Below are 25,856 nucleotides of genomic sequence, written 5' to 3'. Positions count from 1 at the left end.
GACTTCGCAAAACCTTGCCATGACATTACAACCATATGTGATAGTTTAACATGTCATTCCTTAACTACCTACATTCTAGCATCCAGACAGCTCTCAAAAACATCTGGCTGAAGGATTTTATCAAAAAGAGTACAGTCGTTACAGAAATGTTGATTCAGTTGCCTTGACAAATAAATATGGCTTATACATACATATATGTGTATATATATATATATATATATACATGTACATATATATTCAAATATAAATCTTTATTTTTTATTTTATTTTTATTTATTTTTTTAATGAAACGAAAATGAATGTTTGAAACTTTCCAGCAGGTTTCAGAGTGTGTCTGCAGGGATTTGCTCCTCATCACTGATTGCTCGGGTGATATGGGCGATAAGACCTCGCTCACTGTCCAGTTCTTCCCAAAGGTGGTGGATCATTTTGATGTCAGTGCTCTGTGCAGCCTGAATGTGAGCGCAGCAGCGAGGCTTCCTCCCCAAGCTACTGCCCTGAAGTTGAAAGCACACTATCTAGTTTGTAGCATTAAGGTGTCCTTCTATTTGAACTTAAGTATTTGACCAAATCATAGAAAGAGACGTAGAACAAAAGCTCCTTTTTTTGTTTTCAGCATCAAATAGTTACAGCCTGTGGGCTTGAAAGGTGGTTCCTACATTTGTGCAGCCTGTTGCTTTGTGGAGGGTGGCAGCTGTGGATTCACAGCAGTCAGTGACTGAGAATGAGGACAATCCAGACTCACACCTTAAAGAATGTATTATAGCCTCTGTAGAAACTGCTCTAATTACTCCAGCAGCATTCATTAGTTCATTAATTATTCACTTGACTTGTGATTACTATGTTTGGAATGTGTTACTATGTTCAACACGTTCCATAAATTAAAAATTTTAAGCATAGATTAGTAAATATATTCCAGGGGGAAAACCGAATCTAGGAAATCCCATATGCAATATTGATGCTGGGTATATTCAGGACTCCCATAAGATCTCATACAAGCAAAATGAGTTGAATGCCACAGTTGTGAGGATTTTCTGACAGTTTTACCATTGCGATTGTAATCTTGCCATGAATCCAAGCACACTACAACTGGCATGCTCTGTAAAGGAACGAGCTATAGAGCCACCTTTCAAGTCTACATGCTGCGAATATTTAATACCCAAAATATAATGTTCAACGCCCCTTTGACTCATTTGGAGCTGCAACTATCGATATTTCTATTATTCATTAATCTGTCAGTAATTTTCTGGACTGATCGATTAGTTGTTTGGTCGACAGGATGTCAGAAAATGGTGAAAAATATTGATTGGTGTTTGCCAACCTGCAAAATGGCTCAGCCTCACACACCAGTGGACATTCAGATGAAATCACAGAACTAATAAAAAAAAAAACAGATTAATTAGTAGTCGATTACTTTTTTGTATAGTGCAAAAAAGCCCCATCCTTATTTCAATTGATCCCCTATGAGCCTTGCTTTCACTATGTTTTTTTAAATTAATTTTGACTGCTTACTCCTTATTCCACTGCAGACAATGCATGCAAGAGAGCATTCTATGACACAACACAACACTGGCTACGAGGAAAAACTACATGAGTCCTTACCGGTGTGCTGCATTATGGTGACACTGGCCATAAAAAAGAATAGCTAAGGGCATGAGGTTGCCTGTTGCCTCTTTAAATATCCTGACACACACACTAAACCTAACAAGAAGAAAAGCTGAGCACCTTATTGTCAACTAAACCTTAACACAATCATTCTGTGGCTCTTTTCATTTTGAAGTAGACAGTCGGGAGAGTGAGGGATTCATGAGGGGAGAGAGAGAGAGAGAGGGTAGACTGATAGAAAAGGGCTGCAGGTGATTCATCTTCCTGAGCTGGGCTTGATTAGGTGGATACAGAAGTGCAGGACACGTCTGGTTTTAATCAATGGAAATTCCACCTGGAGCAGAAACTGAAAGAGGCGAAAAAAAATTTTGAGAGAGTGGCTCAGTGAAAAGCCAAAAAATTTATAAGAGAGACATCAAGTGAACGATGAAAAGAGTGCCACGAGAGAGCGACAAAATGAGAGATGTCAGGAATTAAAAAACAGCTTCCGACGATGAGGATAATACACAGTAAATAGGAGAGGATAAAAAAGATAAATGTGGAAGGTGTGACAAGACAAGGGGCAGGAGACAGAAGTAGACACGCTAAAATACAAGAGGTAGGAATCAAGCTCCCAATCCATCTTTTTAAGTGCATAATTGAAACACTCATTCATCACTGTGGTGTAATGATACAACTAAAGAAAAGAAAGTGTCCGATGACCAGAACCCCTGTCTCATATCTGTTCTCCTGGGATGACAGCAAAGAGTTTCATAAAAGGCAGCAGGAAATGAGACAACATTTGATTAAGTAAAACAGTGTTTACTGCCACATTCATTCATCAGTCTTCTAACAACCGTTGAAATGAAAGTACTTAGCAATTAAAATTGACTAGTAGAATATCGAGAAATGATAAGTTATCCAATGAAAGAGGCTGTTGAATCAGCTGCAGAGAGATCATGGGTGTGAGGATAAGTGGATAAATGGAAGAAAGCACATTCCACTGCCTGAATGTGTATAAGTGCAAGTATATCAGTGTGCAGCCACGATCTGAAAGTCAGCTTCCCACTGATTTCCAAGGTTTGAGCCAACACAATATAATTAGCTCACTTCTAACAACACCTTAAATAAAGTCAAGTTGTCCGCTGGAGAAGATGAGGCAATTGGTGCATGATGCATAATTAATTTGAAAGTCATCAGGCATGTGAAGAAAGATATTTACTTGCAATGTGAGAAAAAACACAGAAGTGATTCAAGCTTCCACCTCCTATCAGTTTCTCTCCAAGCAGCAGATCAAAGCTCACAGGGATTCTGAATGAGACTGCTCCAGTATTGCTTCAAACCTGACCGACCTTTATTCAATTTCTGCTTCATTTCAAGGACCACGCTGAAAAACAATTCTGGACACTTGAGGACAAAAGGAGCATAAACCCAGATAAAGATGTTAAAGCCCTTGGAAAGTCTACATAAATCTAGACATAAACGTGATTATTTATTACCTCAGAGCTCAACATTATCTGTCACAGGGTGAGACCAAAATACCAGCCCATAATGAAAACAAGTGTGATAATGTAGCACTGGAAATTATATACAGATATCTCTCATGCGAAACAACAAGTATGAACCTTGGCAGATAATAACATTCGTGAATATCTCCCGATTTAAAATGCACCCACTCAGGAGAACCATTAGATGCCAGAGAAATAGCTACAGATCTGACAGAGGTGGGTACTGGGTGTCATTAAAATTTCTTAAGTGCATTTCCGTACCCACAGGACACAACTCGAGAAGCTAAAAATCTCAAACTTTACATGTCATCTTAACACGATGGTATAGCAATAAAAGCTATTTACCTAAACCTAAATCTGCACAAAATCACGTAAGAAAATATGATTTTAGACCAGATCACAGCCTTCTGCCCACGCAATAAAGGACGTTAACCTGCAGGTCAAGAAGGCAACAAATGCAAATCTGTGATTAGAGGTAATATCATTAAAACTGACTTATGTTCACGTGATAGTGAGCCATAAGTAAGGGGCTGATGAGGGAATTTCACAGAAGCCATTTGAACAGGGTGTCACAAACAAGTGAGGAGGCAGAAATGATGTGTTGGGATATCTGCACCACAATTAGTGTGCTGTTAATGAATCATTTATTGGGCAACATAAATGATGACAGCAAACCAAAAGTGTGGTTTATTCAGTCAGCAAGAATTTGATATAGCTATAAGTTTTTGTTAAAGCATAAAACATTCAAGCAAGGTACTGAAGCATTACAGTCAATACATCCATCAAAACCATAAACTCCAGACAGCATTTGCTGCATCAATCCACTCCGTGGTGCATCACCTTGAATACAAAACTATTCTTTTTTTATCATGAGCCAAATTTTTCACCTTTTCAGTTTTGTCAGGTTTGTACATCTTAGATTTTTCTTTCTTTGAGCCTTGGGTTTACAGTAGACTTTGAAATGATCCACCTGTGGTGCCTCTGACTCTGGCACATAAAGAGACAGAGAGAAGACAAAACACAGAAGTGGCATTGGAGGAGCAGTCTTTTAGTCTTCATCACTTCCCAGTGCCAGCCAGCTGTCCTGGGCGTCCCTGGAGGCCAGAGCCACCGCATTAGATCACAGGGATTGTCAAGAGACACAAACACACGCACACATATAAAGTAACGCAGAGGACTCGTCCTATCCTCTGTGCCCGGTATCAAACAGCTGTTGTCAGCAGAGGCAGGGCCACACAAGCTGGATCTGGGCCATGTTGTTTCATTTCAGAGTATTTCATGGCAGTGAGGTCACTCTGCTGCATCAGACTCATCACAGAGTCACAATATGGTTTTTAATGCTAATCTAAAACTGCAGTGCTTAGAAGTTACGGAACCACACCGGCTCAGTGACTCACTAGCCTCTAATTCAGTGCAGGACAAGAAAATGTCCTTATCATGATTTCATGGTATTGACTGTGCCACTTGTTAACTGCTCTCTATTATTGTGCTGGACAATGAAATTCAATCTGCATCATTTGAATAAACATAAAGGGTTGATGCATTTTTTGAGGACACTGATGAGGTTAGAGTGGGGATATTGGTGTGTTAACAACACAATACAGGTGTTTTGTTCAGTGGCATGGCTTTCTCAGTTTCAGGGTCTGCCAACCAATCTAGGACAGGAGAACCTCCAAAAGAAAGAAAATAAGTTTCATGTCAAGACAGATGGAGGCAGCAGCAGCAGCAGCAACAATGCGCTAGTAAAGTGAGACAGCAGCAAACAGGTCGGATTATAATTGAAAACACAAAGGAGTGTCCACAAAACACTTGGGACACCCTCTCACTGCCACTGTAAATGCATTTTGAAAAGAAGCAGACAAATAACATCAACAAAATCTAAATTAATTAAAAGTTACACACAGCAGCTTTCAGTCAAACTGATAAGAATATCTTATTGGGGACAGATTCAGATGTATAATACAATAGCTGTAGAAATAGGTATTTTTTTGTGGCTGAAAATGAACACGTTGAAAAATAAAACATCTGTTCTTACTGTTGATTGAGGAATATTAAACTGCAGGTTGCCATTCCAAATGACTTTGATGTTACACAACTTGCAGAGGTTTGAAGAGGCAACAGACAAAATATGTGTCCCTTCAGCAGTAATGAAAAAGTGATTGCATACTTCATGATCTTGCTATAGCTCATATACTCACCGTCTTAAAAAACAACAACAATTTAACGCATCTTAGTATCACGTTAAAGACTTTAAAGACATTCGAGGAGGTGATTGACACCCACACACACACACAGGGGTTTGCACAGCTTTTCTCCTAAACAAAGTATTAACCCTAACCTTAACCTAACCACAACTCAAATCTTAGTCCTAAACTTAACCAGCTCCTTGGAAATTAGGTTCTGCCTCAATAGGAACAGGTTTTGGTTTTCAGGAGGACTACTGTTCCCAACAAGGTCAGTGTTTATGCCAGAGGGTTCCTAAAGCGGTTATAAATCCAAGCATACACACACACACACACGTGTATGGCTTAAGAAGTTTAAGGACAATGTAGAGGACAAGAGGACGCCGACATCGTCTTCATCACCTTTCTTAATAATGCTGGCGCAGATTTAATCCCACCCCAATTAAGATAAGTGAGATGATCACAGTAAGGTCATAGATATTCAGAAAACATGACACTACAATTATGAAATTGAAAACACAGGGCAAAAAAACAACCAACCAATTTGATAGCTATTCCCCAAAAAAGTTGTGTTTTATCTCTGATTTGCAGCAGAAGTTAAATCCTCAAATACAGCAGTGGATGGTATTACACTGTGTTGGCTACACTTGCGGAGCAGATTGGTACAAGACAAAGCAAAAGGTTAAATCTCCCCCTCGCTCTTTCAGATCTTAGAGTAATGACTGTAATAATCCTTTCTAGCATTTGATGAAACTAATTCAAGGCACACAACTCATGAACGTACAAAGAGCTGAAGGGCACACAGCTCCATGCTGACGTAAATCTCTCACAGTAATGTGCAGCCACTGGTAAACAGTCAGTTAGATCATCTACAGGGGGGACGGTAGCTCAGTGGTAGAGTGAGTCGTCTTTTATCTTAAAGGATGGGGTTCGATTCCCGGCTCTGCTAGCCTACATGCCGTGTCTCCTTGGGCAAGACACTTAGCCCCATGTTGCTCCTGACGTGTGAATGGGTATTGAAAGTGTGTATGAATGGGTGCATGGCAAAAAACTGTATTGTGAAGCAGCTTTGAGTGGCCATCAAGACTAGAAAAGTGCTATATAAATACAAACTCGTTACCATTTACCTCTCCGATACAAGACACATTTCTCTGCACAGAAGAAAGTCACAATCAAAGCAAAAGAGAGAAACAAAGGGAAGATAATTGAGATTAAACACAATCTAACCACCACAAATTGATGCTTCCCCAAACAACAGCCTCGTGTTTTATGTCTTGTTTATGCCTCTTGCTGCAGAACACAAATGGCTCTCTGTCATGTGTGCTGCCTTAATGAATAGGAGCACGTCTTCAGCAAAGTCAAAGATGCGTGGGCATGGCTGCCATCACCGCTGGTTTGTAAATCGCCAGGGTGTCTGGGCGTCACACCAGCAGGGGCACGGTGGCAAAGCAGCAGGGGGCATCGAGGGTGGCACAGATCAGTCTGAAGCACATGTGAGCGCAGAACTGGTGCTAAGAGAATTGGCAAGAGGAGAAACTACTTTCTTTTGCTACTGGCTGTAAAGTGCACATTCGCTTAATGTCTTATAGTAAAGCTCTGTCTACATGTACAGCCTTCGCATAGCATTGGTCTCTTTTTCATGATCTGGACCATGTCTAGTTGTTCCAATTTCAGGCCTGGACTGGTCCCCCATCCAACACCTTGGGGATGTGTGGTAACACTGCCTTAGAGCCAGACCGTATCATACTACATTATTGTTGGAGATCGGAAAAGTCTTGTGGCTCAATCCCTGAGGCCAAGTTCCAAAAGCAGGCGTTGAAGTCTGAAACCAGACGAGTAAAATCTGTCACAGCAGTTGACACACACTGATGTGTTTTTGAATCTCTTCATTCCCTAAAAAATAAAGGTATTTTTACTCCAAAATCACCAATGACCAAATCCTGATTGGTTTTTTTATGCAAAATGAAGTCCTTTTCTTTAGTTTAATTACTGGTTTTAGAATGACAAAGTCAATAATCACATTGCCGCTGCACCGGTGTCATCCAAAGTCACTGGCATTGTGTTTTAGATTTAATGCTTCACATTGGTATGTAATATCTCAGCAACACAGTGAAGGCATTTCTGTGTATGTAATAAACCTTCAGGAAAGCCATGAAGAAAATGTTAAAGAACAAGGTCACTGAGACCTCACAACAAGAGAATGAAAACGATGAAGTGTTGAAGGTACAATTAACATCATTAAATCTCTTTCTGGCCAGTATTCAACATCATATCTCAGGAGTAGCAGACAAGATTGTGATCATATTTCCTGCAACTGGACAGAAGGCATTCAACCAGGAGGCATAAGTTATATATAATATAGAATACAAACTTGACTGCTGTATTTAATTATGAAAATTGAACTTGTGAATTGTGAACACAACACAGCACACTAAATAAACAAATCCAAATAGAAGTAGACCAGAACTCAAAGTGATATAGTTTCAGTTTTTTGATTATATATATATATATATATATATATATTATGATTTATCATCGACAGACTTTCACAAGCCCTGACTAAACCTTGACCTCTATATTTTCTAAGACAAATCCATATCCCAAGATACAGATTTCAGCTAAATGTGCCTTAAACTCAACCTTGACCTAATGTGAAGCAGCCACAGGCTAAACGCCAGCATCTCCATGAATATTGCAAACATGAAGGGCTAAATCAATTCATTCTTTCAAGGTGAGCGGCAGATAGATATCATCATCTGCATACAGACGACCGCTACACACATAAACTGAGACATCTGAGACGCTGCATGAAGAGTAGTTCTCTCCTGTTGTCGTCTCACTGCTCCCACAGGGCGTCATAATTCACTGGAGCCAAAATGAGAAGTGAAACAAAGAGCAGTGCAGAAATTGGGAGAGCAGCATGTGTCTAAATAACACTCACACACCCGCCTGTCCGACCCTGAGGTAAGTGCATGTACTGACAGTGTCTACATGACAGTGTGCATTGGTCCAGTAGGTGTTTATGAACTGATCAAACTTGTAGTTTCGATGAATGAGGAAAAGAGAGCCCGTGGTGCAGTTGTAAAAATGGAGCAGAGATGAGGCAAGAAAGAAAAGAAACAAGGTCAAAGCCTTCAACACTGATTCAGTTACAGAGTAAATGAGACACCACAAGGACACAGAATAATAAGAAGGGGCAGAACAGGTTTTGCTCTGTGAAAAACAATGCAGGTCAAGAGACATTCAATTGATGAACTGAACACGCAGGGACTCGCCACATTTGTTCCTGTATGTTTTTCCCCACGATGCCAGTAAATATTGAAGAAATTAACGGAAACAAAACATTAAAGATGCACTAATGTATTAAGGTTAGGCAGATTGGAGTGGATATTTGCTATGGTGTGTGATTTTTAGTTCTGTTTGTCAGTTTAACTTTGAGACATGTGCCCCCTTATCCAGGCAGGTCTTATAGTATTGCTTGACAGAATTCAATTTCAGATAAAGATGCAGCACACAAATAGTGTTACATCTTTCAACCACAGAGACAGAATAATAACAATAACAAACAAAAACAGCCTTGAGTCTCATGCTTAATAAAATGAGTGGACTGTGAAGCACAACTGGCCCCTCCAAAACATAGTAACCCTTGTAGTGAACAGAGCTCAATATCCATTTTTGAAACAGGCACCACACGCCCAGTACTCAATTTGGATGGTTTTTAAAACAATATAATTGTCATGTCGGGACACATTGTGTTCACGACCACTATTGGGACCTCAGCCATAGTTTAAAAAGGGCTTGACTAAAGCTGCTATCGTAGAGGGTGATGAATGGGGCTGCTGGCCAAGACTAGCAAGCGCAATCTGCCCGAGAGCTGGGGCAGACATTTACTCTGCGATCAAACATCCAGTTGCTGATTTATACATCACTCCACTTCCTTGCCCATCGAAGCTACCTTTGGCATTTTATGAACCGCAGAATAAAAAAAAGGCCCACACACTTATTCCATTGAGGTCAGGTGAAGAAGCCAGTCAGACAGGTGTGGGAAAAATGACAAGGTAATGTTACCTCCTTTAGGTGGATGAATACACAAAGGAATGTGTGTATGTCTGGAACTCATTCATCATACCCTCTCCAATTCTTACACCGGCATCACATAGTTTTGTGTGCTCTGATCTACCTATATATGAGGAGGGAGAGAGCCAGAGGGTCAGGTCACAGAGAAGAAGAAGTGTTTGAAGGCTTTGGGCTTTGGTTGCCAGGTGTAGAGGTCACTGAAGAGGAAGAAGATGAAGAAGAAGAAGAAGAGGAGGAAGCCCACCAGGATAAACTTTAATTATAATTATATAACATGGCGTTCACATGCTCGTATTGTGGCCTACAGCAACCGGACAGAGGCTCCTTTCACCTGCAGTGTCATTGGGGAGTGGTGGACTAAACGAGCAGGGGAGGGAAAGTTCACTGAAGTGCAAAAACTCAGACAGGGACCAGGGTCGTTAAAAGGAGCTCTAATGGACCTTGAGATCCAGGTGGGGGAATATAAAATAGGAATAAGCACCACAAAAAAAGCTTTAAAATTGTTCCTTTATACAAAAGTGAACAAAAGAGAACAAATTGTGCATGTGCGGTGGCAGACTATCCGGATAATGCAGGCAATAGGACAAAAAAACGCACGCACATGCTGAATAATTTCCATCATATAGACCCCGCTGGTCCAATATCCAGAGCAATGATTGTGGAGTATTTTCTTGTTGGGAGGGACATTGAATGAAGAAGCACAGTTGGCAGCTTATCGCTATCATGCAGACATTTAGCCTCCGGTCTTCTATCACTTCACTTCCTTGTTAACAGGCTGCACAGTAACCGGAGCACCTTGGGACTCTCAGCACTTGACTAGTAGCCCCTCAAACCATGCCACCTGGGAAAGGCCATCCTGGGTTGTTTGAAGTTTCAGAATATGAGGCGAGTAGAGGACATGAATTCCAAGATAAATGTTTTGCCATTAATCAGCTGGACATCAAGGAGTGATCCTGGGGGGGGCACACAGGTGAATCTCATTTCCCTCAAGGCTCGAGCCAACATTTTAATTTACCCTGGCTATTATCCAACAAGTGGGAAAGTAATAGATTTTTACACAGTAAATAATTTGCATAATAGTGATTCAACTTTTTTTCCAATCTCAGGCGAGTGAGATGTAGTTTTGGTTGGCAGCCGGGGCGCCTCTCAACACTCTGATGGTGAGGACGGGACCATGAGAGTTGACCGTCTCTGTTTCTGCCAGGACATTAATCACTGTCACACTCTTCTCTCTCTGTGTCTGCCTCAGTCTGAAACAAACCATCCTTCCCCCACCGAGAGCCACTTCAATCGTCATAGTAACCAAAGCTGACTGTGGACCCAAACTCAGCGGCACAGTGGCAATAGTAGAGACAAAAATGTGTTCACAGCTACACACTTGATGCTTGAGGGGACAAAACCAATCCATTTTGTTCCACGTTGTCAACTTAAACAAACATTTTTCTTCCACTCTTGTTTGTCAGACTTGTCACTGGTGGAAGACAGAGCAACCTTTATATGGTGCACTGCCGTCAAACTTCAAATAAGGTCTAGGGTCATATTGTTAAGGGTTTAAACTCATTTGCTGCTACACTCATATCAGAGACGTGTGGTTGTACATATCCCTCCTTGTTAGTACTGCTTTAGCTAATGAGCCCTTAATTAAGTTTCCTCTTGCTAAACCATCCTCCTGCAGGTCTAAACTCCAGAAATATCCAATACCTCATCCACCCCATGAACCAACAAAATCAGCCACGGGCGAAGAAGATCTCTGCTCTGTCTGTTGGCTAAAGACCAACAGGTTTCTGGCAAGGGCCAAACAAACAGGTTAACAGGCACACTCGAATCATTTCTGCTAAACATCTGGCAGGTTAAGTTGGAGTACAATGCTCATTGCAGGTCAAATAGGAAAATCTTTCAAGCTCAGACGCTCAATAAAAAGCATAATCTGATGGAGTCTGTGGAACGTTGAGATATTTTAAGCCTGCGGCTGCCAAACAGGGTTATTGCATTCATCGTGTGTCTTGAACGCATTGTTTTTTTTTACCGAGCAATATGGAGCAATATTGTTACTGGTGAAGATTTTGATTGAGAACAATGAAGAACAAAATATGATAGAATACTATGTCTAGAAAATGACATTATCAATTCGGCATGGTAGCACTGAATGCACTAAATATATAATAAGAGCAGTGAACATCGGGGAGTAAAATGTTTTTTGGAGATGTGTAATCATCCCACATGGAGGTTTTGTGTCTTCAGGTCAGGGTCAGTAATACAACATGTGGTATAAAACATTTAGAGGCTCCCAGATTCCAAACCAGGACAGACGAAGTGAAAAAAATAATGTGTCCCCCAGTATTTCAAATAGGAAGCTCTTTGTGCTCTTGTGTGTTTGCTGTCGGCTGACAGCTTAATGGGACAGCAGTCGCACTCAAGTGTCAGCAGGAGGATGAGATGGGGGGAAAAATAAAGAGGGATGAAAGGTTTGCACTTCACAATGACATTTCTCCCTAAAAAAATTTTTCTTTTGGTCACTTTCTTTAGATCTCTGTAGACTAGAACTGCAAGGATTCATTGATTAATCTGATAATCAATGAATTGGTTTCAGTGTTGTTGTTTTTTTAAATACATTATTAAAACAAGCTGTCTGATTATTCGGCATCTGCAATGTGAACACTTTCTGGTTTCTTTGCGCCGTATAACAAAGAAATCATTAAAGACTGAATCATTTTGGTTTGTGAATGGGCACAAATAACTGACAGATTATGAAAATAATTATGAGTTGCAACACTGTACATTTTACTTCATTTCAATCACAGGTTTAAGAAACAAATGATCAGGAACAATTATAATTTAAGCGACAACAGCAGAATAATATCATAACACATTAGCAAACCGTTTTTTTTAATGACGTTATCAAGCAACAGAGAAAGAAAATACCAAGCACAAATGAATAGTTTTTCTATTTATATCATTACCTAATATGAATTTGTCATAAAAGGTCATGTGGTCCAGCCGTACTGTTAAATAATGATGTTTCCGTCTACTACTCCCCCTCGACTCCAGTGAATTGTGCCGCTCTATCACACTTCCAGTCCAAACTGACTCCAGAGACGACTGCTCTCATCATATTTATTGCTGCAAAATCATTAGGCTCATGCCACAAGTCACCATCTGACACGTGGTTGTCCAATTACACGTGCCACCGCCGTGTGGACAATGAAAGAACGAAAGTGGTGAGCAGCTGCCTGCTTTTACAAACTGCTTGTTTCCTGGTAATTACTGCAAAAACAAAAAGGAAAACGAAGTAGACACACATATATTACACACGCGGACACATACATGCAAACAAACCAGACTGCTGACCAGCATCTATGTATGTGCAGTGCTCTCTAATGAGCCAGTTATAGGACCTGTCAGAGGCACTTCATCAAGGTCCAATACTGGAAAGAAACCAATGCTAATAAAAAGTAAAGTGGTCCTATCAGTAGGTCTGATCTGTTTTAGCTAAAAGACTCCAAACTCGCTGGTATTGTTGAGATGACAGACTGAATCAAGACATCCACTTCAGTTGGAAACACAATGGCCAAATTGAGCAAAACGTTTTTATAAAAGTCACTCATGAGTTGGACATTTGTCAAAATCCAAACCTAATTTGGAGGGCTCAGTGCAAAACTATTACACCACCAAGGACAGACTCGTGAAAAAGGCTTTGCTTTCTTGCTCTGCAACATTTAAAAGAAATATAACCATTTAAATGGCTGCACCAGTTTAAAAAAATGAGTGCATTTTCAAAGTTAATAATGTGAAACTGCGGTCCTTGAGTGATCACAGAAAAAGTAATGACTAGATGAAGCACTTGGCTCTTTGGGAACGGGCACTTGAAAATCAGTGCTATAGTAAATGACAGAGATGCGTCATATATTTAAGTTAAATGTTTGAAATATCCACATTAAGGTTTTATGCTATTGAATATTTCATTGTTGTAGATATAGATTTTCTTTTTAAGAAACCACTTGAATTTTTGCAGGGCTGTTCAGCAAATGGAGCAACACCTTACTCACATGTTATGCTAAAGGGAAAGACACAGATATAGTGGAAAATTGTGATCATAATCTAAAAGAGCTTATATTCAAACAAAATTATAAATTGTATCAATTCGCTTCACAGTATATTGATATTATTGTGTTACAAAGCCCAACTCAACTCACTATATAGCTTTAGAAATTAAATTAAAACACACAAAAGAATCTCTTATGGGAGCCTCGTGGAAAATGTCTCTGATTTCTTTGAAAAAATTCAAGAGACCTCTTACATGTGAGACCTCTTCAGTGTGTTTTAAGCGACAACCTGAGACAACCTGAGAGACCATCCACAACACAGAACCAGTGGTTCAGAGTGGTATTAAAGCAGTGGAGCAGGGACAATGTTCCCACCATCCCCACAATAGGCTCAACACCCATCTTCCATCCCATTCCTCCAGGTCACAACAAGTCTTGAATAAGCTTCCTTCCTACAGCGTCTGTGGGTTTCAGCCATGCGTCCACAGCATCAATGGGAATAGTGTTCTTCCCCCCACAATGGCCAAATCAACTGTGGGAGCACTTTCTCCTCCTCTTGCGCCCCTTTTATTCCCACCCTACTCAGACCTTGCCGGGGCTGAACAGAGGAGGGACAGGAAAGAAAAGGCACATGCCTTCACGTCCGCTTTACATGCATACAAAGAGAAAAAAAATCAAATTGCTCAGACATGCACGCATGCGCACATGCATGTATGAGCGCATGGCGGAACACAACGCACATTCTCACACATCTGATGTCAGAGAGGTGACAATAAGGATTCGTGGAAAAGAAAAAAGAGGAACGCTGGAAAACGTTTTAAAAAATAATTATCAATAGAAGAGAAATAGTGCAATGTATCCTCAAAAAGAAAAACACTATTTTGCTATTGATTTTTATATAGATTGTTTTATCAAAATTAATTGGTTGGTCATTACATCAAATGTCAGAATGCATTGATAGTCATAAATGTCTAATTGCATATGCTTTAAGTAACATCTTGTAATGAATTAAAAGGTCCAGTGTGTAAATATGAGGCGACATTATAGTTTCATTTGGCAGAAACTGAAGGAGGACACCACCCTGTTTTTACAATAGCCCACAACAGACAAACTAATCTTTTCAGATTTGAAGCTAACCGAAGGCTACATGGGTTCTCCAGCACAGTCGCAACATGCAAATTCAACACATTTTTTTTCTTTTATTTACACATTGTACCTTTAAAGAATTGCAATACACAATTCATATAAAACAGAGAGTCCTTAACTTATTGTATGAAAAACTGATATTAGTCAAATAATCCTACATTAAACACCACGAAAAACACTTCTTGTTTACTCTAATTACAGTCATTACGACACAGAAAACAATGATAATACAGTTCCACAGACAAATTGATACTATTGAGCTGCAACAACCATTAATTAGCAGTGCTACAGGCAAAGTGGAGCAAAGCTGCAGTCGAGTCAGCTTTCAGAGACGCCAAGGTGGTGTGTCGAAGGCAAAAAGAGGCCAGATTACACACAGGCAGACATTGCAAGTGAAGGCCACACCAAGTGCACTCTGCATTTGGAAACAATGAGATCCTGGGAGGCTGTGGGGACCCAGACAGACATTGTGGAATTATTCATTTCCACCCACTGCCTCAGACTGCACCACACAGACCGCTGGCCTCTCTCTCTCTGGTGAAGGCTGATTCTCATCAGGGTGCTGCTCCAGTATAGCAAAGTGTATCTGTCAAGCTACACTTAGCTGCTGACAGTGAATCCGGTGACACAATGTTCACATTAGCCCAGAAAAAAATAAGATGCCTCAGCCGAAAGGTTGCATCTTTCTGAGCGGGTCATCAAATAACTAGAGAAATGATTCCTTTCAAATAAAAACAGCGTGTACTCACGCACAGGACCTCAATCAAGGCTTCAGAGAGCGTGTGAATGGAAATTGGCAACATTTTTGGGACCACTGTGGGGCAACATAGTCAAAATCAGGTGACAAGGCAGCACAGCTTTGTATTCAGAGAATAAAGAAGACAAGGCTGCTGCCACAAGCCACGGCTCTTGAAACTGTGACTACAAATCTGGCATTTTATTTACATAACAGAGAGCAACTGTCTCACCATGTGGCTGCAGTGTTCAGAAAACGTATATATAGAACCACTTTAAGGAAGGATCTCTCTGCAGCTCTTTCCTCGCCTTGGAACGTCTTGATGAAAACTCAGTATGTTTTCTGCTCTCTCTACATGCAGACAGCTTTGTTTTTCCTCAGTGTCCCCTGACCTAATTACCATGTGAATCCAGCTCGAGAAGGCCACTCTAAAAAAAAAAAAAAAAAGAGTCTAAAATCTCTCTGCTTCACTTTCAAATACCAGACTCGGGCTTTGAAAACGAAACAAAATCAGGATCAACATTTGACAGAGCACGTCTCTGCTAGCCACTCATTGCCTTACAGCACTTCTTTTTAGAGCATCCTTTGCAGGTTTTGGTGTGCAAATGCATCTACGTGACTTCTGATGGAAGTCTTACCATCAGAAGTCTCTATCATGCTGTGAAAGTTGTCACGTTCAGTGGGTGAAAAGCTTCACCTTGGAACGACAAAACAGTCGGTCAACCGCACAGACGGAGGGCAGATGATTATTTTCTTCCAATTTATTTTTCTACTTTTATGAAGCTGAAGATATGAGCGTGACCACAGACCAAACTGAATCATACTTGTTATCTGTATCCCCCTGTTATCTCTTTAGACAGACACACACACTCGTGGTCAGACCATCCTCCTGGGTTTTTTTTTTTCTTAGATAGATTACAGTATATAGGTTAGAGGAGAGGACAGATCAGGTTCCCCCAGCCATTAAAGTTTTATATCCGTTTGTGCCCTCTCAGATGAAGCCCGACAACAGAGGTAATCCACATGGCACAGTTTAAATATGCATCATTAAAAATTTGATGAAGACACTGTCTGCTCGTCTACTCCACACACCTATCATATTTGTTAATGAAAATGAATTATTCATGTCGACATCAGATGCCACAACGATATGGAACCTTACACAGAGTATAACCAGAAACAAAAGACTTTTCACCACGCACTGTAACTACAAAGACATCGGGCAGAGACAAAGACATAGAAAGAAGGGAAAGTGAACATAAAGGTAGGCTGTAAGAGCAGTTGTGTGAGTGTGTGTGTGTGTGTGCGTGAGTTTTGTTCTGGATCTCTTAAGCTCTGCTGGACCGGACTGGTTCCCCCACCGGGACCTGTCAAGAGCCCTCATAAGTTCATCAAAAGATGAAAACCTGTTTTCCATGTGAAAGGACTGACCCTGGATACTAAAACTGCTCTTCAAATAACAAAAGCGTTAATCATCCATAAGACAAGCATGTGGGCCTGACAAAACCTGTAAGAATATATGAATATCAATCAAAACATGGGGGAGACACGAGACTTTCACATGTGTTGATTAATGATCAGGGTGAAAGCAAGATTTGTGCCAAACTACTGGTTTGAATTTCAGATGGAGAGAATGAAGTTGCTTAGCTATGGAACGGGATCCTGTGCTATATTGTCTACTGAGAGGGAAAATCGCTGCGTCCTAGTGAGGCAAACTAATAATATGAATATGTGTTTATTTTTAGATTCCTAATTAAGAGTAATATAATTACTAATAATTTGTAATTAATTGCAACATGACCTTGTTTTCCAAAAAACTCAAAACAGCCCTACTAAAACAATACAGTGTCCTTCATCAAGAAACTGAACGACTGTGGCTCAATAAAATCTTTTGACCAAAAACAGCACAGCACTCAAACAAAGAAGGTAAAAGCCCCACTGGTGATGGCGAGTGGTGAAAAATAGTGTTCAAGTGTATTGAGCCATTTGGTGAATTCAATCGAATGAATTATTTATTTTAAATGTCACCTATATGGACAAACTACCTCTGAGAGGTGTTCCCACCAAAGTGCATGCTGATAAAAGCTTTTCTTTTCCAGTGCTTGACATTTAATTAATGAAGCAGAGAAAGAAAGAAAGAAAGAAAGAAATCACACATGCTATAAGGACATTTCAGCAGTGTCCCTATATATAGTCATTCATTGAGGCTGAGTGCTGCACTTTTGCTCCAGTGCACAAAACATTCTTGTCTGCAGTTTTGATTGTGGTCACTTGTGAAGAGCGGAACGTCCAGGCAGCAAGCTTCACCTGGTAAGGTGTATTATCACAGCTGTAAAGCGCTGCTCAACACTGCCCTCTGTTGCTCTACAACAACACAGACCAGGCAGCTCCCGCTCCAACAAAGCACTTCCCAATAATCAACTTAAATGCATGCACGATTCAAGAAATTCTTCAGAGTACAGAGTTTTGTACATCTGGCAACACTGTGCTGAACATTTGTCTCTATATACAAATTAGAATGAAAGAGTGTCTGCATGTGCCTTGAGGAGAAAATCACCCAACGTGACAAATCATGATGAATCCTGCACTTTCTGAGCTCATTGTTGGGAGTTTTCACGCAGAATGAATCCCACCAGTGATTTGGATGTCGTGCGCAAAAACTGCTCATTCCGCGCGTAAAAGCCAATGAGTTCATTTTAATTGATGAGCTATGAGGTCATTGTGAGTGGACTTTAAAGTTCACGAGCACACTTGCAGAGGGGAAAACACGCTGGTCAATTTACACATCACACGTCTGCTGCCTAAATGACATTATCGTGTTTTTAAAAAGTCAACAAATCAAGCGTATATGGAACGCACAATTGAATCTCCGACAAACTGTTCTCCAAAAGGTCACATCAATTAAGTTTTCCCTCGGGATCCTTAAAGTTCACATGTCGTAATTATGGAGACTACAGAGCAGCGTGTGGAGCACGAAGTTTGTTTGTGACGGGGCTTTTGTGGCAGGCACAGGCAGCTCCGGCAGCCCACAAACGCTCCTCTGATCCTGGGATGAAACGTGAGCGGAAAGTAAAACTGGCGTGGCATAAAGAAGTAACTGCTCTCAACAAAATACGCACACATCACCTCGCCAGAGACAGCCAAAGTGCGCAAAAGGGACGAGAAAGTATGTGAAATTTAGATGGAAAAAAAGTGGTAAAATTACTGAAACACTGTTCACACAGAAAACGGACCTTAGTAAAAGCGTCCGAGTATCCGTTAGTGATGGAGGGTGGTTTTTTTTAAGCATTTTACTCAAGGTAAAGCTGTTATTGCGATTAATGTCTTCAATTCTAAACATCCAGGACCTCAATTAAAAGTCAAACAAAAAAATTTTCGCCTGCAAAACGCAAATCCTAAACAATACAAGCTGGAAACTGGTGCGCAACACACCTAAAAGTGCTTTGTGTCAGTCATTCCAGGTACTGTGCCAAACAAAAGAAAGGAAGAAAGAAATGAGATTCTCCTCTTACCGATAAAGATGTTTGAATTCCCCAAGTTGATGACAACGAAGAGAAGAGATGATGAGAGAACTCTCAACAGTGGAGACAAAACAGAAAGACTGGGTCTAGTGTTGCGTCCTCACCCACTGTGCGTGTCTCTCTGTGAACGACCTGCAGCCGTCAACTGCACTCTCTCTCTCTCTCTCTCCCTCCCTCTCTCACTCACTCTCGCTCTCTCTTCTTGATCGTCGGACGATACCACCGGTTTGGGAGGGGGGCGGCGGTAGGGGACGAGTGAGGGGGGGGGGGGGGGGGGGTGGGTGAGCAAATATGAGGTCCGATTTGCGAGCGCAATAAAGGGAAGAAGTGCGCATAGACACCCACGGTGAGTGTCGCAACCGCACAGTTGTCCACAGCCAAAGCAGGGAGTGCTTGAATCACAGCATGGACCAGAGAGAGAGAGAGAGAGAGAGAGAGAGAGAGAGAGGAAGAGAGAGAGAGACAGGAGGGCTCTTCTGGGAAAGGTTTGCTCTACTACATGTTGTGTTGTCTGGGACTCAGCAGCACCTGCTGTGGGCCTGTGGGTGCGCGGATAAACTGGCAATACACATCTCTACAGGGCAAATGACTGCGTTGTCCTGATTCTAATTTTTAAAAATCTGATTTTGAAAGCATATTTTGTTGTTTTTAATGATCATTTTAATGCAAAATGCCATTGTTTTTGTGAAGAGGGAGACTGACAAAATAAGAAGTTCTTGTATCAAGTAAACAGAGTTTATTTTTATTGTTGTGATTTTTATTTTTTTATTATCGCTATGGATGTTTTGTGGTGCAGGTTTTGAGTGTTTGCACACTCTCAAGCATTGTTCTTCTCTAGCCATTTCTCCATTGGTGCATGTGGAGGTTCATTTACTGTGTTATTGCTTTTGATGTTGGAAGGGATGGATGCATAGATAGATAGATAGATAGATAGATAGATAGATAGATAGATAGATAGATAGATAGATAGAACTGAAAGAACATTAATGTGAACCAAAGTTCCTATTATACTATATATTATTCTATTCTATTCTATTCTATTCTATTCTACACTGATGGGAAGTAAAGAGAGCCAAACAAAATTTTTTAAAGTTCTGCTGCTTTACTTCATCATGCCCAGTTGTCATGTAGTGTTATGCAAGATTGGGAAATCTGCACCGAAAAAGAAAATAATAAATATACCATATAAATAACACCAATTCACTTGGTAACAGCTAAATGAATTAAATTATAACAAACCAAAAATAGCAGATTACTGAGCACAATTTCATATAACTTGGAATGTGTTACTGAGAACAAGAACTTGAAATAACTTTTTCTTTCAAACTACACGTTGACTTTAGGGTTAATTAACTTCCTTCATTAGAGTGTTACCATTTTAGGTTGGGTTTTTTTAACTTTGTGCAACCATGTTAATCTTAAACTGACTCACTTTCTTTTAGTCTAGATTTGATTAGGCTATTGCAAATGATGAGTGTGTTAAGCAACACTTTCCACGTGGCATGCACTATCAACAATATCAATAATGAAAATATTTTCCCCTATCACTGATGAGCATGAGGCATGAGGTTTCAGAAAACATTTCTTACATTGTTTCTTTTCTTTTCTTTTCTTTTGTTAACCTTACTTTTTTGTATGTATGTACTTGATTATTGTACATGATTGGAAAAACTGAATAGATTAAGGTTTATAAGTGAATTGTATATTCTCTAGTAAAATTGGGGTACCTTTTTATTGTACATGGTAAAATATGTTAGTCTAAAAACATTTATTTGCAGAATTCACATATATGCATTACTATAGACCTATAAACCTGAGCCCTGCCTAAATCTAAACATACTGATCCCATTTCACAGTTATAATCAAACCAAACAGGCTATCCTGACAGAATACAACAACCTGATAAAATGCTAATTAAGTGCCAATTTACTTAATGACCTTCTTGTGTAATTACCTGCCTTGCAATGTGGCTGTATATATATATATATATATATACACACATATATGTATGTATATGTATATGTATACATGAGCATATCATATTTGTATGATAAAAAAACAAAAATATTATATTGTAATAAAAAAGCACTTATAGGTATAGTATTGCTGAAAACTAAAGGGGACAGCACTCAGCACCACAAGTGGACTTAGCCACTCAGGTACATTTTGTATAATTCTAATACATTGGACCTTTACGTCCCTTCTGAAGACATACTTTTATGGGAAGTCTGTATTTGCAACTTTCATGAACCATATTGGTTTAATGTCTGAAAAAAATATATATGTTTATCTATTGATAATATGAAGCACTTTCTAATGTGAATTTGAAAAATAATAATTAAAAAATAGTATTTATACTTATTATTCTTAATAACATGGAAGGATTGGGCATATGGCTTTCAAAAAGACGAACAATGCAGCATGTGCCGTTCTCTTACCAGACTTCCCCCCTAGAACTACATTTCCCATGAAACCTTGCGCCGTATGCGAGATTCCACGGAAAACCGATTGCGCCTGCGTAACCAGACGTGGCAACGGCATCATGGCCTTTTGGAACCGCTCCGGGAGTCGGATGAGAGAGGCGAAAATGTTGATAGTGGTGTTACTGGTGAGTCAAACGAAGCTCGTCCGTGTGTCGGGTAATGTGTTACGTGTTTGTCTGTGACACACCGTCACGCTGTGGACGGTGTGTGTGTGTTAGTGTGGAGGAAGAACACAAATGGTTCTTGCCCGCGTCTCCTAGCCTCTAATCCGCGCAGGAGGTAAAGTTGACAGCCACTGACGGAACTTGGTGCTCAGCAGCGTGCAATAATGTGGGGCAGGACTGCGGTTTCTGTGGCGCTAGTGGAAAAAAAAAATCACAGGATTTCCCGGTGTGAGCGCCGAGACGGATGTGTTTTGTGCTGAGCAGTCGCCTGCCTCTCCGGTGTCTCAGCAGAGTAAACATAGGAGTTCCAGACCTGATGAGCCTCATGTACCTTCCCCTCAAGCACACTTTGTACATAAGTGTTAAAAAGACTGTGATGTTTTGGATAGTTTGGTTTCATGGTTGTTGTTGTTGTCAACATGGCGGGGCTCACAGAAACTCATATGTTCTTCTGTAAAAAGAACCGAAAGTTCAAAAGTTGGGACACTTACCAATGTACTTCGTGTAACCGGCTGCTGTGTATCTAGGTTTATGTAAACAGGCCCGTCTTCTGTGGGTTCTTTACGGTAGTACATTGGGCTGAGATGGTATACGATTTTATTTCACTTAAGGAGCACTCACCATTTTCGGATTACGGAACGATTAGAAAAACGTTGATATTTCACTTCCAGACAACATGAACCCCCGAGTTATTAAATTTGAAGTGCCACAGGAGGAAGCCTGAAACTTTCCAGTTATTCTAGGACATAATGATTTATAGCATTCTTATTCTTGTTTTTCACTTTGAAATGTGCACTTTTTGCAATCTTAATCTGATCTGTAACATTAGTAATAGCAGTCTATCTGATTCCTGTTTAACCTTAGTATTCTTAGTCTAATGGACAGAAGACTGAGGTTACTTATTACTTATGGCTATTTTTCATTGCAATGTCAGAAAATGGTGACATATGTTCATTGCCATATCTCAAGTCGAAGGTGACATCTTCTTTATGATACTCATAAAGTGGATGTTGGTGAGTTCTCAACTTGATAAATGACTGCAAAGACCTCACCAGTCAATGGTAGGGCTGCAACAAAGAATCAATTATTAATTGATTACTAAATGAATCGTCAACTAATTTTATAATTGGTTTGAATTTATATATATATATATATATATATATACATATAATATTCATTCATTTATAAATTATATATATATATATTTATATCTCATTAAAACCTGTTTCTTCTTTAAAGTGAATAATACTGGTTTCTTTGCTTTATTTAACAAAGGAAATCATTACATACACACATAAAACTGAATCATTTTTGGTTTGTGGACAAAACAAGACATTTGAAAACATCACTATTTTGAGGTTTGAACATTTATTGAACCAAACAATTGCTCGATTCATCAAAATAATCGACAGATGAATAGATTATGAACATTATCGTGAGTTGCATCCCTCGTCAATGGTAAATATTGTATATAAAGGTCAACTTATGTAGCTCTTTCCCATAATTGTCAACCTTCTTTGAAAATCATGCTAGAGCACAAGTCTTTACAAAACCAGTTGCACATTATCACAAACTGAATTTAAGAACATGGACTGCAGATTGAAATGTGGATCTGGAAGAAAAAAAATATAATGAACAAATACATCAACTTATGCGATGTGAGAATGAATGCATGATTTGTAGTAAGGGAGCTTAAACTAAAATCATTCACTCCAGCCTTTCCTGCTTTGCTTCCTGGTGCATGTAATCTCATGAGTGTGTGTGTGTGCGTGTTTACACAATTTTGTTCTTTGTACTACTTTATATTTTGACCCTGTGCCACAGATCATAACATATGGAATGTAACTTTGATGATGTGATTAATTGTGCAAACTCTTAGCTGTAACATGAAAGTGCATGGTCTATGACGTTTTCCCTTTTATTTAATCCTTGAGTTAATGACTGTCTAAAGTCTCCCACCCATGCTTGGTTTTCTTGAGTAAATCATTGCTTAGGTTTATTGTCATAAACTAAGTAGGCTATGCATACAGGTCCTAACCAGATTCATGTAAATGTGATTAATGAATGAATGAACATGAATTGGAGCCAACACTGTGACACAGAACAGTTGTGTACTTTGAGTAGAATGTCAGCTAAAATGGACACAATGCCAAACAGTACAATGTTCAACTTTTCTGCCGATATCACTGAAAGTGAATAATGTTTGGGACTTAAATTCAGACAGAACATGTAATCTGAGGACGACACATGTTTCTCTAATATTGTGTATGACTCTTTTATCTATATTTATATTTATTTACTGGGTTCATTTAAAAAAAAAGGAAAACTCTACCAACAGTGACCTGTTTTATCTATGACCCTGTTCATGTGTCTTGGAAAAAAGATCAATATGTGACTTTACTTGCTTTCAGTGACATTTTATTACAGATTCAATGTTAACTAGTAGAACAGAAATTGAATTGTCCAGCATTAACATAACTCACCAGCATAATCACATAAACGTACACTAAACCTACCTGTGAATGTTTCTTTTATGAAAAAACTTGGGAGAGATAACATTTTGTTGATTTAGTTTATTTGCCAGCAGGCATGCAACATGTTTTCAATGTCAATTAATGTATTCATTACATTATGTCACAGTAGATTTAATGTTTGAACTTCTAGAATATCAGATGATTGCAATGAATCGCCTTCACAATCCCTCAAAATGTCAGTCAGATGTCAGTACAGATCATCCATCCGCAACCACAGTTGCCTAAGGACAAAACTATTAACATGAATACTGGTTCTACCTGTGAGCTACTGAGCAAACTAGGACAGTGTTAATATGTTGGATCATAAGGCACACAGAAACACATCCATCCAGTTTTTAGACTAATAAGAAGTTCAGTTCAACCACAAGTATTATCCCAGAGCAGCAGCATGTTAGTAAGCTCTGCGTCTCCCCGGACTTCCATGGCTGATTGCTGAAATGTGATTGTTGCAAAAGCTGCTAATTGATCGCTCTTCTGCTCATTTGAGAGCTAAAGAGCCACTAAATCAGCTCTCTGTGTGTGTGTTATCGGATGTCATCATGTAGCTTCCTTTACAATCAGCCTGTCCACACACAACAACACACAACTGGCGGCCTCATTAGTCATGGGAATAGGTGCTTGACAAACACTGGTGCAATTTGTGCTGATTCTGTACTGCCCCTAGAACTGGATGCCATTTATTACGCAGATTTGTCACAGCAGATGGAGGGAGCGTGCACGCACGCAGGCAGGGACTGGGCACCTGCTGCTTAGTAAGGACCATGTTTTTATCAGCAATGAGAGAGGAGGACACAGTTTTATGGCAGATGAATGAATGTCCCATTGATGTTTAAAGCACACCATGAAAGAGTGTCTAGTAGCTTAGTGTTATTATAATGGATTTGGTTGAGTAGTTTGATCTTAAACATGTCATGGTGACATTTTAGTTTTTCATTTTTAAGACCGCTTGCAGCTATTGTGGCATTTGAACAGAGCTCAGGTTTTGTGCACTTTTGCAACTGTCTGGATTTGTCAATTTTACTTAACCCTTGCCTCTTAATGTTGTGAGTGTGACTGAGCAATTTGGCTGGTCAAAACTGGTTGATCTATCACAGCACAGATGTATCGGTATCAGTATATGCACTCATTTGCCAGTTTTATTAGTTACATAAAGAGTTACTACAATTAATGCACTAATGTAACATTACCATTGTTAATATCTACATAATGATCAACTTTTGTTTAAACAATTGTAGTGAGATTGGCTGCAAGTAATGATGGTATTAATTATTCATAAATAAATGTTGATTTTTTTTCAATCGATTTGATCTGATCTCCTCAAAAGTTAAGTCGTTGCCAATTTATTGTTTCGTAATGTGTTTTTGTTGAAGTGGAGTCTAAAGCCTTGTTTTTGTTTCTTTCTTGTTGTGATATTTGTGCCATTGTGTCATTGTTCAGTTTGGTTTTTATTTATATAACACTTTACAATACATGCAAGGTCATCAAAGTGCTTCACATAAAATTAAATAATAAAAACAAATCATTAAAATAAGAAAATTAACGATTGAGAGTAGAGGAAATGTGTCATTGTGTTACTGAACATTAAAAGCATTTCTAAATAAATTAGTTTTAAGTTATAATTTTTAAAACTCCTAGGTCAGTAATTGAGTGCAAATTAGAGGTTAGCTTGGGTATGATGTCAGCAAAGTAATGGTCATGTCACTGTCTTTGTATTAGCTACACAATTAAACTGATACAAATATTTTCCTTGAATCATATCACCAGCTTAAAGGATACAGTGCTCTTAAGTGAATGATGCAGAACTTGGTACTATACTCAAGTGAATTCTCTTTCTGTTTTGTGTATATAACATTCCTGCCCATACCCAACATATGTAC

The 25,856-nt window shown here is 39.5% G+C and overlaps 2 protein-coding genes across 3 annotated transcripts in view; one reads left to right on the top strand and one right to left on the bottom strand.

Moving 5' to 3' along the window:
* Positions 1–19,007, bottom strand: part of sema5ba (sema domain, seven thrombospondin repeats (type 1 and type 1-like), transmembrane domain (TM) and short cytoplasmic domain, (semaphorin) 5Ba) — a 159,819-nt gene extending 140,812 nt beyond the window's left edge. For both annotated transcript variants that reach the window (XM_058622417.1, XM_058622419.1), the window contains exon 1: positions 18,790–19,007. The gene's annotated coding sequence lies outside the window, so the exon portion shown is untranslated. The remainder of the gene's footprint in view (positions 1–18,789) is intronic.
* A 2,295-nt stretch (positions 19,008–21,302) lies between these two features.
* Positions 21,303–25,856, top strand: part of pdia5 (protein disulfide isomerase family A, member 5) — a 49,736-nt gene continuing 45,182 nt past the window's right edge. Inside the window, exon 1 of the mRNA XM_058622592.1 lies at positions 21,303–21,406. Within this exon, the coding sequence (XP_058478575.1) occupies positions 21,341–21,406 (66 nt within the window). The 5' untranslated portion in view covers positions 21,303–21,340. The remainder of the gene's footprint in view (positions 21,407–25,856) is intronic.

Source organism: Solea solea, chromosome 2, assembly GCF_958295425.1.
Source record: "Solea solea chromosome 2, fSolSol10.1, whole genome shotgun sequence".
NCBI lineage: Eukaryota > Metazoa > Chordata > Actinopteri > Pleuronectiformes > Soleidae > Solea > Solea solea.
Note: the sequence above shows the minus strand (reverse complement) of the source record. Positions and strands in the feature narration are given on the sequence as shown.